Source organism: Schistocerca americana, chromosome 5, assembly GCF_021461395.2.
Source record: "Schistocerca americana isolate TAMUIC-IGC-003095 chromosome 5, iqSchAmer2.1, whole genome shotgun sequence".
Taxonomy (NCBI): Eukaryota; Metazoa; Arthropoda; class Insecta; order Orthoptera; family Acrididae; genus Schistocerca; species Schistocerca americana.
This window is the reverse complement of record NC_060123.1, coordinates 325,518,609-325,537,659: the sequence shown is the minus strand read 5'-3', so window position 1 is coordinate 325,537,659 and position 19,051 is coordinate 325,518,609. Positions and strand designations below refer to the sequence as shown.

The following is a 19,051-nucleotide window of genomic DNA, read 5'->3' as shown; positions in this document are numbered from 1 at the left end:
AAGACATCATATTTGCGCCAGCGACTGTAACACTTTCTTTATTTCACGATTGCAATTTCGGCATTAGGCCATTATCAAGTGCAAATTTTTGTGGCTTTACGAATGTATTTGACAGTAATGACAACGACATATAATTGTGTCAGCCCATTTTAAGCTGACATGGCGTAAAGCCACAAAAATCTGCACTTGATAATGGCCTAAGGCCGACATTGCAATCGTGAAATAAAGAAAGTGTTACAGTCACTGGCGTAAATATGATGGCTTTTATAAAAATCAATTGATATGAAGTTTTTTGCCAACAAAAACCTAATCACAGAACGCACATCATAAGTGGCGGGATTTTCTATTGAAGCGCACATTCTGACACGTCACAGAAAGGAAAGAAGAAGAGAGACAGACCACGCGCTACCACCGCTGAGTACGCACTGAATGTAGGGACGTTATGGCACCAAGATGGTGAATGTAGTCCCGCCCACCCCCGCAACAGATCGAGACGTCTGTTACTTTCTGGATAGACCTCGTATTTACGTTCACCTGAAAAACCGTAAATATTCTAAGCCTATGCGTCAAAGAGGAAAACTAAAGAACAATTGACAATTATGTTTTCCATATTTACGCTCTTTTAAAAGTTATTTACACTAACCGAATACATCAAACAAAGTCCACACCAGACTAAGGAAACAATAGACCTATACTAAAAAAACTGTTTTGAACACGTTAATAGTGAAAATACAGAAAGCAGTTTGTCGTGCGGGACTGGGGAGCGGGGATGACTCGTCAAAGGAATTCGCGCTTGCGCACTCATTCGCGTTGTACACCGCGCCTCGAAGCCGATTGAATTCATATAAACAGTTGTACAATAGTATATATACAAACGCTATATAAATAAATTTTTAGTGTTGAAACACTTCTACGTAAGGCCGACTTTTAAATCATTTTCTTGAAAGAAAACCTCTTGAATACATGACCTTCCCCCCCCCCCCCCCCCAAGAGCTAGGGAGTGTTGCAGCCCCAGATTGTTCCAGCGCATGGGCACCGTTGGAAAAGGTAGTGTCAGCAAAGAGGAGAATGCCAAGGAGGAGGCGAAAAAATTCAAAAAGTTAAAAATGAGTATCATAGATGAAGAACAGTTTGTAGAAAAGCGCTAGGTAAAACTGCGCAACACTACCCTGAAGATGGGGAGTTTCCTCTTTTGTAGGCTCCACTGACTTCGCCAGCCGACGGGTGAGTCATTACACTGAAATTTATTTTCTAGCTGTTGTGGCCATATAAGTAATATCACATTCTAAGGTTTTGATCGTTGCCTTTTGTCAGACCGCAGAGGTCTCCCAAGGACATACAATATAGAGAGACATTTCCTTACCTGTTCCAGAATTCTTTCTGTGAATAGGAAATAGAAGGGAATACTGTAGTTAAATGCCCCATATATTTAACCTCGCTGATGTTACAGAACGCCCCAACTATTTTTGCGAGAAGGCACCCACACGCTCATTTTGCAGGATTCCTTTGTTTCCCTCCCCTGACTCAATATATGAAAAATACATTAGCTTCACCCTGCAGCGGGGTGTGCCATTGTTCTAAACGTACTGGGGGATTAAAACTTTGTGCCGGACCGGGACTCGAACTTGGGACTTTTGACTTTCTTCCGGGAGTGCTAGACCCATAGGGAATGCAGGAGAACTTCTGTGAAGTCTGGAATGCAGGAGATGAGGCAATGGCGGAAGTGAAATTTAACTGGTTGCGAGGTGTGCTTGGATAGCTCAGTTAGTAGAGCACTTGTCCATGAAACGCGCAGATCCTAGGTTCGAGTCTGGTCTGGCACACTGATTACACTTGCTTGTAAGTTTCAATGTATTAGTTTAATTCACCACTTTCGTCGAGCAATTATTCGTTATTCGAATGCGTTCTTCCACATTTTGGACCCAATCAGCTTTTAGTGTATAAAATACAATACTCGATCTATGAGTTGGCTCACGTGGGCTAGGTGGAAAACGCAGTACAATCTGATCTCAGATTTCTCAGCTTGCAGCCTTGTTCGTTAGTAATTTTGCACAACATTTCGACAATTTGAATAGCTGTTTTGAGCGCAGATCTCGATTGCTGTCTGTCCAACAAGCTTTCTTGGTTGTGCTCGGCACAACTAAAAAAGACACCTATGGAAATTACCAAAATGTCATTTTATACAACATTCACCCTGCTTCAAAGATGGAAAGCTGAAGATTGTAACTTTCGCTCACAAAGCACCATCTATAGCTCTTGTTTTGCCTCGATACACATAAACAACGTACTAGCTCAAGTCAACGATTCCAGCAGCATATATCTTTTCTGTAAGAGCTTCAGTATAGCGACTTACTGCAGTATATTATGCCCTTAATCTTGCGTTACATTTTATCACCATATGAAATTGTCAAATGATGTATAGATCTCTGGAATACTAATTTGTGAAACAGGAATCATTTCGTGAATCTTCAGGTTTTCGCGGCGCAAAGACTGCTCCATTAAATTTCGGGAATGCAGCCGCATAAATTCTGCTTCATCTTCTAATATTTCGGCTGTATATCTTTCAGCCATCTTCAGAGAGAGCCGTACGACTGACGCTCCAGCGCTCGCTCCATCCTTTTAAACTCGCGGACCGCGCCACTGCGCATGCGGCCACAGATGAACAAGGCGCCAGTGATGTTGATCGGCGGCAAAGACGTAACATATGCATGAGTTACGTCTGTGGCTGCGCATTCGATCCATGCTGGGAGATCGATGTATTACTGGGAGCTGAACTGTAGCGACGTCTTTGTAAGTTCAATATTGAAAGTGCCGGATTCCATGATTTATCTAATGTGAAACCGCTGTCTCTATTAATTAAATTCTTCGCCAAGCGGATTTCAATGGCCTCTTTTACTACGGAGTCCCAGAAAGATGAAACAGAAGTCAGAATTTCGACATTTTCATATACCATAGAGTGACCAGAATCAATACAATGCTCTGCCACAGCCGATTTACTGGGTTGTAAGAGCCGAGTGTACCTGCGATGTTCCGTACACCTCTCTTGGACTGTACGATTCGTTTGTCCGATATATGAAAGGCCACATTCACATGGTATCTTGTAAACTCCAGGTTTGCGGAGTAGTAAGTCATCTTTAACGGAACCCAGGAGTGCAGCCGTCTTCGCCGGTGGACGAAAAATCACTTTTACTTTATGTTTAGTGAGGATCCGTCCTATTTTGGATGAAAGGCTTCCCACATACGGCAGGACAGCCATGGATTTAAATGTTTCCTCGTCATCTTCTGCATTCTTTACGGACACCTTAGGTTTTATTTGTACTGCCTTACGTATCTGTTGTGGAGAATACCCGTTGTCCTCAAAAACTCTCTTCAAATGTAAAAGTTCGTCTTTTAAACTACTTTCATCAGATATGACGTGTGCTCGGTGTACCAAAGTTCTTAGAACACTACTCGTCTGCGAAGGATGGTGACAGCTATTTGCATGTAAATATATTTTGAACAGACTGACAGTGTTGCCATGGGTAGTCCTTTGTCACCCTTAGTGGCCAATTTATTTATGGAGGATTTCGAGGAGAAGGCCCTGGAGTCTGCTAGTTTGAAACCTACAGTTTTTTGGAGGTACGTTGACGACACCTTTGTAGTGTGGCCCCATGGCGAGGACAAATTGCAGGACTTCTTAAACCATCTGAATTCCATCCATGGACAAATTCAGTTTACAATGGAAGTGGAAAACGAGGGATGTCTTCCATTTTTGGATGTCTTGGTTCGGCGTAAAGAAGATGGCACTCTGGGTCATGCAGTATATCGGAAACCGACCCATACGGACTTATATTTACATGCAAATAGCTGTCACCATCCTTCGCAGACGAGTAGTGTTCTAAGAACTTTGGTACACCGAGCACACGTCATATCTGATGAAAGTAGTTTAAAAGACGAACTTTTACATTTGAAGAGAGTTTTTGAGGACAACGGGTATTCTCCACAACAGATACGTAAGGCAGTACAAATAAAACCTAAGGTGTCCGTAAAGAATGCAGAAGATGACGAGGAAACATTTAAATCCATGGCTGTCCTGCCGTATGTGGGAAGCCTTTCATCCAAAATAGGACGGATCCTCACTAAACATAAAGTAAAAGTGATTTTTCGTCCACCGGCGAAGACGGCTGCACTCCTGGGTTCCGTTAAAGATGACTTACTACTCCGCAAACCTGGAGTTTACAAGATACCATGTGAATGTGGCCTTTCATATATCGGACAAACGAATCGTACAGTCCAAGAGAGGTGTACGGAACATCGCAGGCACACTCGGCTCTTACAACCCAGTAAATCGGCTGTGGCAGAGCATTGTATTGATTCTGGTCACTCTATGGTATATGAAAATGTCGAAATTCTGACTTCTGTTTCATCTTTCTGGGACTCCGTAGTAAAAGAGGCCATTGAAATCCGCTTGGCGAAGAATTTAATTAATAGAGACAGCGGTTTCACATTAGATAAATCATGGAATCCGGCACTTTCAATATTGAACTTACAAAGACGTCGCTACAGTTCAGCTCCCAGTAGTACATCGATCTCCCAGCATGGATCGAATGCGCAGCCACAGACGTAACTCATGCATATGTTACGTCTTTGCCGCCGATCAACATCACTGGCGCCTTGTTCATCTGTGGCCGCATGCGCAGTGGCGCGGTCCGCGAGTTTAAAAGGATGGAGCGAGCGCTGGAGCGTCAGTCGTACGGCTCTCTCTGAAGATGGCTGAAAGATATACAGCCGAAATATTAGAAGATGAAGCAGAATTTATGCGGCTGCATTCCCGAAATTTAATGGAGCAGGAATCATTTCCTTTAACTATAACCGCCGCGACATAATAATAATACATTATTATTATTATTTTCGATTATTCCCATTTAAGAGAGCGTTTGAACTTCAATTCCTTTATGATGATTGTTAATGTTTTTTCTGAGCCCAAATTTTCTTCATGTGTTCACTGTGTTGTTTCTTTCGCTCCGCTGTCCATTTGCATCCTGGTCTCTTCTGTGTTGTGGTGTCAAACTTATGTTTTTTGATGATGTTCCTGAATTCAGTTCTATTTTCTGCATCGTTTACTGTTATGTGTGCTTGTCTGAGGTCCTCTTCAACTTCTTTTATCCATTTTGTTTTTCCCCTGCCTGAGTTGATGACTTTAAGAATTCGCTTTGAAATTCTGTTTTCATTCATCCTGTGGATATATCCGTAGAACTGCATTCTTCTTTTCCTTATTGTGTCTGTAATCTTGTCTGTGTATTTATATAATTCTGATGTTGGTCTCTTCTTCCAGATTCCTTGCTCTTGTATCGGGCCAAAAACTTTCCTGAGAATTTTCCTTTCTTGTTTCTCTATTTCTTTGATTTTAGTTTGCCCACCTATTTGTTTTGCTTCAGATGCATACAGTGCCTCCGGAAGTACGACAGTGTTGTAGTGCCTCAATTTTGCGTTAATGGATATGGACTTTTTGTTATAATAGTTCCACGTGAGTTTATTTGCTTTCTGCAGTTTTTTTTATTCTTTCCTCATTGGCCTTTAGGTTGATCCCTGATGGCTGGATGATTTCTCCCAGGTACTTAAAATGTGGTACTTGTACGATTTTCCCATGGGTTGTCACAATAGGCAATTTGTCTTGTGGCACTCTTTCTATGTACTGGGTTTTCTCAAATGAGATTTGCAGGCCAGTTCTTTGCGCAATTTCGCGTAACTTCTCTATGGCGTTAGTGGCTTCTTTTCTATTATTTGTGAGGATTGCAAGGTCATCCGCAAAAGCTAAACACTTCACATTGAATCTATTATCTTTTCTAATGCCAATTTGGATTCCTTTGACTTCTTTTTCCCATGTCCTGATAATTTTTTCAAAAATGATATTAAAGAGTAATTTAACATTATTATTATTATTATTATTATTATTATTATTATAAACAATATTTTCCCGTTAATATGGAAGAGATGCCTATATTGTATCGGCTACAAATTCGTACCAGTACTGAACAATATATACCTCTTGTACAATACGACTTTTAGAGAGATCTGCATGAACTACATATGCTTCTTTGAGCCATAGTGTCAGTTATAAGTTCTGTGTGTTGAAGAGCAGAACGTCTAACGACAATGTTGCTTTTGCTATTTTTTATCTAACTTCTTGGGTACATGGCGAAGAGAATTACTGTTATAAGGTAATTGCCAACATAATGTTTTATTTGTGGATGACCAAACATGAAATAACCTTAGCTTTGAGACAATCATGAATCTGTATTCAGATCTGCATGGCATGTAACAAAGTGGGCTCAAAGTGCCCACCCAGGAAAAACTAACCGAAACAAAGGAAATAGAAATATAGAATTATAGCTCCACCAGTCAAAAGGAAGTGTTTTGGAGAAACTGCTCGGAGGCCATCACAATAATTCATCAGTAAAATAGAGAATTGGAATAGCGAATTTTGCGAAGAAGAATGAATGGAAGAAATACTCACTGCATGAAATATAAACTGTGGGTTCGCGCGAGGTGTGCAGGGGTGGGGAAAGGAGGGAAAAAGTTGTATCGCAATGCCTGTAAATAGTGATGTAAGAACTAAAATGTGGAACATTTCCTTAGATGTAGTCTGAGGCATATCTTTCAGCTCAGGAACATTAACTTTAAGAGTGGTACAATGTATGGCTCAATTTGTACCACTTCCAAACGTTTAGAAAATTGTGTTTAGTGTGTTTACTTTCCTCAAATTTCCGTTCTTCGAATCAGATACCAAGAACAACATCCTGTCGCTGAAGCTGCTGCGTAGCGAACGTAATAGCGAGCATTACTGGAGCCCGAGGCACAACACTTTATTAGCGCTCCCCTCCCTCCTTACAGAAACACACATAGTAATTTAATGTACAGAATTTAATAATAATATATTTTCCGGGAGTCTTGTTTGTCTTGGAGACCATTTGGCGTCCCTCTGCGAAAGGCGCACGGGGTATGATACACCCCTTTGTTACTCCAGTGAGTTCAAGATGACATCGTTTAAATAATAATTTACTGTTCAATATATAATAAATAAACTCTCAAAAGTGGTACAATTTAGGCAACTCTGTCACCACAAATTTCGTTGCTTGTGGCATCAGATTAACAGGGTATCAATGAAAAATATGGGTGGGGCGGGGCGGCACTTTCCCAACCTCTGGTCAAAATCTTTGATGGTGAGATACAGTTTATGCTTTCCCCCGCCCCGAAATTGACTTAAGATATGTACATGATTTACTGGCAATATAAAATTAGTACTTTGGTTGACAGCAATTTTTGCTTGTGACTGCATCAAACCGCCTCCTTGAAGCTACTATCAGACAATATTAAATAGGCGTACTGTATAAAACCTCCTAGTGCGACAAAATTTGGGGGAGGAGTGCCTGAAACACTCAACAGAATGGTATTACATTGTTAACAGTTAACCTCCTGACCTGCGTATAAAAATATCGCTCAAAACAAGTTTTGTACCACTCTCCTGACTTTTTGAGCTGAAATTTTGTCAATACTCTTTTGAGAACAGGGCATTGCTACAAGGGGGTACCCGAAAAAAAAAAAAAAAAAAAAAAAAAAAAAAAGCAGAATAACGCTGCTGTGGGCTGAGCTCGTGTAGTACACATTTCTGCCGCCAAGCACGTATAGCGCAACTCTGCCAGTTCAGTGCCGCCTGTGTTGTCGACATGGCTTGTTTTGTCTGTCTGCAGTGATGGCTTTTGCTAGCGCTGTTTTGTTTTTATTTCGTTTTTTATGATGGCAGGTTTAAGTGAACAGCGAGCAGCTGTGAAATTTTGTTTGCTACTTGGTAAAAATGTGGCTGAAACTGTTTTAAAGTTAATAATGGCGTACCAAGATGACGCTATGGGAAAAACTCGAGTGTACTAGTGGTTCGCTCGATTTCAAAATGTCGATTGATGACAAACCTCGTTTCTGGACGTCTATCAACCGCCCAAATCGACGAAAATATTGAAATAAATTCAAGGGCTTGTGCTCACAGACTGTCGACAGACAGTTGATCAAATGTCAGAGATTATTGAGTTATCTTGGAGCTCGGTGTTCGTCAAAAAAACACTCGATTTGTGGCAGACAGTAGACTAGTTCTTCCACCACGAAAACGCATCTGCACTCACAGCCATCTCTGTTAGACAGTTTTTGGCTAAATATGGCATGGTTCCACTGCCCCATGCACCTTACTCGCCTTATCTGGCTCCACAGGACTTTTTCTAATTTCCACACACGAAAAGAGGCATGAAAGGACACCGATTTGACAACATTGAAGTAGTCAAGTGGAAAAAAAACGAGGGAGGAGCCGTCAGCCATTTCTAAAAATGACTACAAAAAAAAAAAAAATGTTTCGAACAGTGGAAGAACCGGTGGGACGACTGTATTAGTTGTAATGGAGAGTATTTTGAAGAGAATAGGGTTCTTTTGTAAACAATTTGAAAATACATAGCTTTTAAAAAAATAATTCCTGTTTTTTTGGTTACCACCTCATATGTTCAGTTTCATGAAGCTTACTTTCATTTCTGCTTCTCTTGAATCTACATCCACACATTCTTCTTTTTCAAATAATATGTTTATTAAGATACAACCCACAGGGTTTGTAATATAGTATCACATTAAAAATAAGTGGTTTAACTATGACCGATTGATACTGCGGTCTACTGTAAATCAGAGCACTATTCGCAAACTGTCCCAGAATGAAGTAGAACGAATTTGTTTCCAAGAAGCAGGACCTATAAAATTGTTTCCCATACAAGGGGGGTGGGTCGAAATGTTTCTAGCTTAACAAATAAAGAATGACAGAAATTTCATAATACCAATTTATTTTTCAAAATATTGCCTGTGTACACTAATGCACTTGTGGGCACGCTCAGATAACTTCTGCAAACCAATCAAATAAAAGGTCTTCGATTTCGATTCCAACAAAGCGTTCACAGCATCAGTCACTGCATCATCATTATCAAATCGTCGTTCCGAAGAACGTCTTTTCTTAGGTTTGGGGAAAAAAGAATAGTCCGTTAGAGGCAAATCTACAGAATATGGCGGATGACGTAACGATTCGAACCCACAGTCACGCAGTTTCCAGTGTTGCGAGACCTTTGTGTGCCGGTGCGTTGTCCTGATGCAAAAGAAAGCTGCGCGCCAATTTTCCTGTACTTTTTTTCATTATCTCTTCTCTCAAATGGCGCATAAGGGTGCAATAGTAAGATTCGTTGATAGTTACGCCCTTTTGAAAGTAATCCACCATAATTACCCCTTCTGCATCCAAAATTGCTTGAAATTGGTGGAAGATTTCTTCACAACACTGCGCACACTCTCATCTCCTATCTGCGTTCAAGTCTTTCGGGACCCACTGAGGTAAAACTTTCTGCATTCCCAAAATATCCACAACAATGTCAAGAGGACGCCCATGGGATATTCCAAATGTGGTTTCAACGTGCTGCAACACTGTTCGACGATCCTGCAAAATCGTATCGTGAACTGCAGTAACTCTTTCGTCTGTGACAACGGTAACAGGCCTTCTGCTCCTTGGCGCATCTTCCACACGCAGTCTTCCACGTTTGAAGTCGGACACCCAGTTCTTCACGGTTGCATATGACGGAGCACTGTCCTTAAGTGTATTCCGCATGTCCTCCGCAATTTCCTTGGCCGTCATTCCCTTCAAATGAAGATATTCAATCACAGCACCATTCTTGATTCTCGCGATATTCACCATTTTGTTTACACTGCGGTGTTGGTTGGTTAGTTAGTTTTGGGGTTTGATGGGGGCTAAACGTCGAGGTCATCAGTCCCCTGTTCCAAACAGACATACTCCTAAAGGCCTGTACAGTAAAAGCGTAACCTCTGCACCCAGATGGAGGGAACACCAAGGGGTACAGAGCCAAAATGAACACCGCAATAACACAAAATAGAGGATACTTAAAAGGAGCAGAACAAATAGTTGAATGGAGGAAAACAGACTATAGTGGTTGATGGATCAGGTAAAAGGTCAACCACTCAACTACAAACGATGAACCTCCAGCTGGAAAGCGTTGATGGAGGTACCAACACAACTTGTTACCATAAAAGGCACTATTTTGGTATCCACTTCACAATTAAAAGTCGCTGGAGTGAGTGCAGCCTGAGAAATCATGCGAAAGCGCCCACACTAGAGTGAGTGATAAAACCCAGCTGCACAGATAAAATGTAAAACTGAGTCAGCTATAGAGGCATCGTCACCTAGAATTAAAGGAAGTGCAGCTCGTAAATTAAAGGACTGCCGCAAGGGGGCTAAAAGGGGGCAGTCCATCAGAAGATGGACCACTGTCAGCCCTGCATCACTGCGTTACTTGGGCGAGTTCTCTTGGCGAAGGAGACAGCTGTAGGTCAACCGCGTATGTCCAATTCAGAGACGGCAGAGAACAACTTAGTCCCTACACGTGCTCCTCAAGGATGAGTTCCATACGGCTGTGGATTACTTTACCATGTGGAGCTTATTTGGTGTGTTCAAGACAGACCATTCAGAGCTCCAGAGCTGCAATGTAGGGCTGACCAGAGGTCTCTTTCAAAATGGTTCAAATGGCTCTGAGCACTATGGGACTTAACATCTGTGGTCATTAGTCCCCTAGAACTTAGAAATACTTAAACCTAACTAACCTAAGGACGTCACACACATCCATGCCCGAGTCAGGATTCGAACCTGCGACCGGAGCGTTCACGCGGTTCCAGACTGAAGCGCCTAGAACGCACGGCCACACCGGCCGGCAGAGGTCTCTTTCCACGAGACCAAGCTCCAGGGGTGGCAAAGTGGTGGCCTGCTTGGCCAATCGATCGACACGTTCGTTTCCCGATATGCCAATGTGGCCCAGGGTCCACACAAACGTCGCTGAACGACCACACTTGGCGAGAGCAAAAACAGCATCTTGAATACCGCGTACCAAAGAGTCCCGAGAAAAACACTGGTCGAGTGCTTGCAATCAACTCAGGGAGTCACTGCATATGACAAATGACTCCCCAGGGCAGGAGGAAAGGTGAGAGAGTGCACGATAAGGAGCAACCAGCTCTGCAGTGAAGATACTGCTCCCACAAGGCAGGGAACGCTGCTCAACGTAGTCCCCGTGGATGAAAGCAAACCCAGTGCGTCCATCGACCACAGAACCATCAGTGTAGACTACATCTGCATCGCGAAACGAGGCAAGAAGAGCCATGAATTGTTGACGAAGACTGGCAGGTTGAACGGAGGACTTGGAGTTGCAGGACAAATCCAAGCAAAGCTGCAAGCGATTGAGGCACCAAGAAGGGGTAGAAGAAGAGGGCCGGAAGGATGGAGGAAGGGGAAAGGACTTGAGTGACAAGAGAAGGGAATGAACGCGTACCGCGATCGGGAGACCCGACCTAGGCCGCCGTCGTGGGGAGGGGAGTGCAGAAGATGGAAAAAGGAGCTTGCGGTTTGGGTAGTCGGCCGAGGCATGGACGCAGGCGATGTAGGACGCAAGCAATTGTTGTCAGCGGAATCGTAGGGGAGGGATTCCAGCTTCTACAAGAAGGCTAGTCACCGGACTAGTGCGGAAGACACCTGTCGCCAGTCTGACGCCACAATAGTGATTCGGGTCGAGGATCTGCAACATTGAAGGTGTTGCTGGGTCGTACACCACGCTCCCGTAATCGAGACGGGACTGGATTAAGGCCTTATAGAGCTGTAGGAGGGTTGTTCGTGCAGCCCCCCCAAATGGTGTGGCTGAGGCAGCGAACGATGTTGAAGTGGCGCCAGCACCATTGTTTAAGCTTGCGAAGATGAGGTGTCCAAGTGAGTTGAGGCATCAAACAGCATGCCAAGAAAGCGATGCGTTCCCTCAAAACGAAGGAGTTCATTGGCAAGCTAGAGCTCTGGATGGAGGTGGACCGTTAGACGACAACAGAAATGCACCACTCGGGTCTTAGAGGCTGGGAACTGAAAACCATGGCTGGATGCCCAAAAATGTGCCTTACGGATAGCCCCTTGCGGCCGCCGTTCAGCGACACTGATGCTTGGGGAACTGTAATAAAGACAAAAGTCATCGGCATATAGAGAGGAATCGCCACCAAAAAGAAGGGAACACTGAGAACCGAGCCCTGCAGGACAACGTTCTCCTGAATATGAGCAGAGCTAAAATAAGTGCCAACTCTAACCCGAAAGGAGCGATTGGAGAGAAAATTCCGTAGAAAAATCGGAAGTGGACCCCGTAAGCCCCATTCGTGCAGCGTAGCAAGGATATGATGGCACCAGGTGGTATCGTACGCCTTCCGAAGATCAAAGAAAACAGCAACTAGATGTTCTCGCCGAGTAAAAGCTGTACGAATAGCCGACTCTAGGGAGACTAAATTGTCGATCGCTGAGCGGCCCTGACGGAAGCCCCCCTGTTGCTGGGCCAGGAGGCCCCGGGATCCACATGAGCCGTCGACTCACCATCCATTCCAGGAGTTTGCACATAACGTTGGGAAGGCTGATAGGGCGATAGCTATCAACCACCAACGGATCTGCACCAGGTTTCAGCACCAGGATGGTAAAGCTATCCTGCCAACGAGTTGGGAAAACGCCCTCCGTCCAGATCCGGTTAAACAGGGCGAATAAGTCACCCTGACAGTGCGCCGAGAGATGGCGAAGAAACTGGTTGTGAATTCGGTCTGGACCTGGAGAGGTATCGGGGCAAGCTGCGGTGTACAACGCATTCTAGCGACAAAACTAACGAAGATGGAGACGCGAAATTTGACTTGCATACCCACTCAGAGTCTTCATAAAAGTAGGTGGTGGTGTTTGTGCGAACATTACGGTAAATATCTCGGGCTAGAAACTTTTCGACCGCTCCTCATATTTACGACTTTCTCTTTCTGGAATAACATAGCACCTGCGAAACACAAATTCCCTCGCGATCGTTGGACTACACGTGTATGGTTAAAGATTTTGCTGGAAGACGTATGTTTAATGCTTATTCGTTAACCTGTACGAATCTGATCAATCGCTGTGTGTGTTGCAGGAAAGAACCGGCGGTTAGAGGCTCAGGCGGTGCAGGAGGAGCAAGGAGCAGCGAACGTGGCGCCAGCTGCTGCTGCTGCTGCGGCGGCGGCGGCGGCCGCTCGTCAGAACCACGACGTGGAGCGCGCTCGGCGCTAGCCACCCGATTCTGCCTCACGTCACTTCGCAAACACTCAGACATTATTTTTGTACTACAGAATTACTATAAAAGTAGCAACACGCACAACGACAAATTTTGTAACCACACAAATTCATTTGAAAATATGTGTACGCAATTGCTCTAATAAACATTTTGAATAATTGTGTCGGCAAATAAATTAACCTGTTTATCATACAAATCATTTCTGTCGTGTCTTTCTTCACGCTTACAAAGCTAACATTTGAATAATCTATAGCCATCACCGCCTCTTTTTTTTGTAATTAGCTCACGATTAGTTAATAACAAAAGTCATTTTGTTGCTCACTGGCAGGGTTATTCCTACATACCGAATGTACTAATAGAATGCAGTGTCCAATCACGGCATGCCAACGAAATCTCTCCACGATACTAGTGATTTCAAGCGGTACAAATCTGCTACATAATTCAATGTAGATAATTATTTTTGCTAAGATGTTATTAGGACTCATTTTTCACAGCATTTGTCATCTTAAAAACGCCACATTCTTGGACTCGTGGCAAAATATGCGGCAGAGACGTGATAAAAAAGACTTCTCATCAATCTGGAGATTTCAAATAATCTCTTTCAATCAAACAAATTAAACTTGTAATATATTTGAAGTTATAACTCCAGTCACTTAATTCATTCCCTGTAGATGGAAACCATTCATTCAATAAGATATTAAAAGTAAAAAGAATTTGTTGATTTTTGGTAACCATTGATTTCTGCCTAACGGCAACAGAAAGCATTGGGACTGAAAACAAAAAAAAACAAAAAAAAATGATGACGCGAAATATCGGGCATACGCTGTGATGCCAAAGCCTCTGATTTTCAGTGACACAGGAGTGAAAACTCACTGTTTCTGAGTACAGTTTATACTGATATTCCTCAAGGTACTGTCATGGGACATCTTTTCTGAAGACACACATATTTTTGAAAGGAATTTATCTTAATGAAAAGCGGGATACACTAACATATCTCAACACTTTTGTCATGAGGGATCTTTTCTGGACACACAAATATTTTTGAATACCAGTAATATTTTTCAGAACTAAAAGCACGTTAAACTAATATATCTCACACTACTGCTCTTAAGGCCTACTCTGCGCGCACAAACTTTTTTTGGAAGGTGTTTAATTTGGAACCCTGTTATTATTTTCTTAAACCATGCCTGCTGCAGATCCAAAGGTCTTGGGTTTGATTCCTGGTTGGTCCTAGCAAGTATTTTTTTTTTTTTTTTTTTTTTTTTTTTTTGCCCTTGGCAATGTTTGTTAATGTGAAAAATTCCAGTTTGCGCTGTGGTTTCCAGCCTATATTAAACTTTATAACTGCTCTATACCTGGCTGCGTAAGCCAGTTCAAAGATCGGAGGAGGATAATGGCCTACCATTTCCAGTAGGGCCGTGCCTAGTAAAGCACTGTAGTGTTCAAATCAACCTTTCAGTTGATGACAACTCATCTTAACGGAACAAGTCATCAGAAAACTCAAGCCTAAAACTGTATTATAGTTCTTGTCAGTGAAATTTTATTCAGTACATTTATTAATTCAGAATCTGATGTCTTTGTAAAAAGTTCAGTTTTTTAATGATTGCACACTTAAAACAGCAAATTAATCAGTTTGCACGTTTCTACGTATAATGTACGCAGCAGTTTCACAAACACCAGTGTAAAACCAAGTTCAGAATAACTCGCAAACCAAGAATTTTCATGTTCCACAATGCATGGAGGAACACTGAGGCCTCCAGGTCTGTCACAGCCACATAACAAATCCAATGAACTTTGTTCAAACAACTTACGAGAATGCAGCCGGCTTGCATCTTTAACAACTGCCAATATTTCAACAGATGAACACATTGGTGGGTGGTGCATATGCCACCCAGATGTATTTCTGTGAGTTGTTTCAACATCTTGTATACTGGGTGAAAATAAGGTGTAAGGTTTAGTGTGGACATGAATCAGAACAGCTTGTCACTCTGCAACCTAACACGAATGTGCATTCTGATCTTATCAGTTTGGCTCATGGAAGTTCACTGTACTGACTCACTTTAAAATTAACTTCCATTTTTTTTTAAGATTATGCTCCTTGGTGTTCAATGTATCGACCTGTACAGTTTTAGCCCATTACAGTCTTCCATATATGGTAAAAAGTTACAAATTATCACTAAGCAGTCATGCTGCAATTAATCCATTTGTTTCTTACCTTTAAATAGGTGCTCTCATCATTTGCCATACAAGTGCTGTAATCACATAGATATTAGCTCTTGCTACTAGGAAAGTTGCAAAGCTTGATTTTTCTTCTGCAATCCAAAAATTGGCTTTCATAGAGAAGTGCACAACCAAGGTTACCAAAAAATAATAATTTGTCTCCATTACAGCTCCATATGTCACAGAGGATGTTCAGTATGAAGGAGACAGCTATTAATTAAATTAAAAGGTTATTACTTCGCCAAAAGTAGAAAGTGATCCACAATGGTGAAACTAGAAAACCCAATGTGGACTTGAACTACATCTCACCTACACTATGCCATTAATAGATGCAGATTTCAAATTGAGCTAATACTTCAATCTAATTTTCACGTCCTTTCAGTAAATCTTGAAATGGTAGGCAATAACAATACAAATCCAATTTGAGAGAACAGCCTCACAGTTTTGCTACTATACAATCTGCTGCACACCAAAGCCTTTTTTATCTTACTAATGAATATCTGCTGGAGACAAATAAGAATAATGCCTTTGATACTCCACATAACAATAAACGAAAATAAAAAAAATAAAAAATACAACGAAATCAAATGGGACAAACAGATGCCACGATGGTGGACAGTGTTGAGACGGCGGAAGAGGGATGGATGTCACGGTGGCCCGGTGTAATGTTAAGCGTTTTCGTGGACTTACTTGAAGAATGCTGGTTCTGCTTTCTTGCAGCAACGATGTCTGCTGCTGGCACCGGACGCTTCTCCGAAGATTTCACTGCTAGGAAGGGGAAATTTCCACTCTCACTCTCTCTCTCTCTCTCTCTCTCTCTCTCTCTCTTCTTATTTAAAAAATACGCTACTCTTGGAATATCATTTAATGCACCCGAACATATTTATTTCCACTTTGTACACAAAAACAACTAAACTTTATGATTTAAGCCCACACATTACCGGGCACCCAAGATCAGTTAGATCAGTTAATTACACATTTTTGAACACAATTAATACATAAGCTTTTATCGTGGCTGACTATCTACGTCCAGTCCACGTACTCTCAACAGCAGTTCAACGTCTAATAAACAGTCACTATCTCGAGTCACCCCATTTGTTTTTCAACAATACAAAGCTACATCACTCCTTGCAGCCGGCCACGGAGCTTCCGGGCCGTATGTATTTATTCTTGTCAGGTCACGCTGAACACTTGCCAGCGCCGACGAATTTTCTCCCTTCCAGTTTCACCTGCACAAACAATAAATGGGTGCAGTATCCCATGCTCACCCTTATGCCCTGCTTTAAAATAACGCGTGTTTGAAACAGCTGGAACACAAGTGTCTCCAGACTCTCGTAAAATTCTGGGGGCACTACATATCCCTCCCCTTAGCTCGAACACTCGTTATTTTGCACACAACATATATTTTAATAATTTTTTTTCTTCACACTTATCTTGTTACTTTGTACTACATAAAAACATTAGGTACAAAAACTCTCTTCCATCTTCGGTATTTCATTAAGCTGTTGGTAATATCTTTCATAGACATAGTAGTATGATAAACGAATAGTACAATAAGTTTTAGCTATTTCCAACAGATTTATCTACTCTTGCTTCCAGGATTGAGCCAAAACAAATCCCTCCCCTTAGCCAGTTACAAAGTTCAGGCGTTATTCTGAGTCAAGTCTTTACTTTTTTTTTTTTTTTTTTTTTTTTTTAAGAAGCTGTTGCAATGATAACCACCAGTTTTCCGGGTCTGAAAAAAAAAATTAGTTGTACTGGGGGTTTCCTCTTTTTTTCTATCTCCTTTCGCAGGACTCGTCTTTTCTATTTAAAAAATTTTAGAATTCAAATTTACCAGGAGAAACTTTCCACTACAATCTAAGGTCATTATACCACCCTTTCCCTTTGGGTTCCAATCTACGTAAGGGTTGATACTATGAAAACATCTTCTTCCTCATCCTTGGGTAGGTACGCCCCTTCCATTTATACTAAACTATGGTACAGGCAAGCCCCTTTTTGGTGCCCCTGCCCGCACAGTATAGGTCAACCTCCTCTGGGTCTGCCTACCTGCCTCTCTTTCTCTCATTTCATCTATATCGGATGCGCCCTCCCTATCTTCTCTAACAATGATTCATAGTCTTGCCTCTTTCGTACTCCTCTGCACACTATTTTATTTAAAATTTCTATCTACCTCTCCTTTCCTCCTCCTGAGTCCTTCAGCCCACCTGCTTAAATTCTTCGCTTGTTCATTGGTTACAGCTCACTTTTATAGCCTTAATAACTAAATGTGTTTCGTCCATGGTTGTAAGTTTATTTCTTTTCTTCGGGCTATTCGGTCTGCACTATCCTATTATTCATCAGAAACTTGTTTGACTCGATACCTCTGGCTTAATATCTATTTCTTTTTATCTCCATTCATATTACTTTGTACTACTATAGTTATGAAGACAGGTGGATATACACTTCGTCCCTCCTTGTTCCTTTAGCTTAAGCTTACCATACCATTTCACTTGATATGTGCAACCGCCATTACTTAGCACATGTGCTCGAGCCCTTCCTGAGCACTATCTCCCCCCTTATCTGTGACGGTTGTTACATCTCCCTGTGTATTACTTGTCTGCGTCGTTGTATTTAATTGTTTGAGTGTGGAAGTGTGATCATGTGTCCTGATTCTTCGGAGGCCTACTAAGGTTCTTAGTTGAAGATTTTTAGATATCACCGAAAAGAGAAGGACTTCAGTGATAGCAGTATATGAATGTGGACAGAGGGAAAGATAGATTGGTACTCTTAAGAGAAGCAAGAAAGGAAATAAAAGAACTGGTTGCTAAGATCGAAGAAAGAAAGAAGACAGCCCCAAAGACAGGAAATACTTCCCATTCCCCTTCCCCAGGATCCCCACTTCGCCGGTACTTAAGTGAGAAGCCGGAGGAGGTATGATGTTCGGCGTCTCCTGCAGAACGGACAGTCTCACCGTCACCTTTGAAGTCCCTGAAAAAAAGATCTTAGCAACTCCTATGGAATGGCAAACGATGAAGAACCAGTCACACTTGTTTGCGAGGGTTGTATGAAGGGTGTGGTGTGTAGATCGTGTCTGTGCCTATGCTATCCACCCCTTTCAAAATTAGATATAAACTCTCCCCACCCACATCACACTTTACAAAAAATTTAAAACATTCTATAAAAATAGAAATTATATACACTATAATCAAATAGTTATTCAGTTAGTCACTTCAGTTTATATTTCATACACATGTTCAGTTTATGTCATCTAGGTATCATTCTTCCTAAACAGTACCATCATATTATATCTCTTGTTAGAATGCTACCCTGTTAGTTTTATCTCATGCTTAGAGGTTACTGTATATTGTGACTCCTTAAATTAGTCATAATCGTGTAGCCATAATTGGTCTCTTTTAATACTAATATGATAGGATAGCTTAAGGGCTATAAATAGATTACAGGATAGTCGAAGATTTGAAGGGAGTTCGGTGTAGGAAAACTAATGTGGAAGTAACACTAAACTCAACTCAGGAACCGGCGGATGTCACTCCGCCCATTGACACAGAACGTCAACGTCCCTGGGGGTTTTGTACATATCATTTTATATCCTTAAATTATACATTCCCTTTACCTCTCCCATCACAAGACCTACTAAATATTTCGCCCTTGTCAAATGCCAGTCAAAATAC

The 19,051-nt window shown here is 41.9% G+C and overlaps 1 protein-coding gene across 1 annotated transcript in view; it reads left to right on the top strand.

The window, feature by feature from the left end:
* The window catches only part of LOC124616717 (protein stum-like), a 67,294-nt gene extending 53,975 nt beyond the window's left edge, over positions 1–13,319 (top strand). The window contains exon 4 of the mRNA XM_047145077.1: positions 13,020–13,319. Coding sequence (XP_047001033.1) covers positions 13,020–13,156 — 137 coding nt within the window. The 3' untranslated portion in view covers positions 13,157–13,319. The remainder of the gene's footprint in view (positions 1–13,019) is intronic.
* The last annotated feature ends 5,732 nt before the right edge of the window (positions 13,320–19,051 follow it).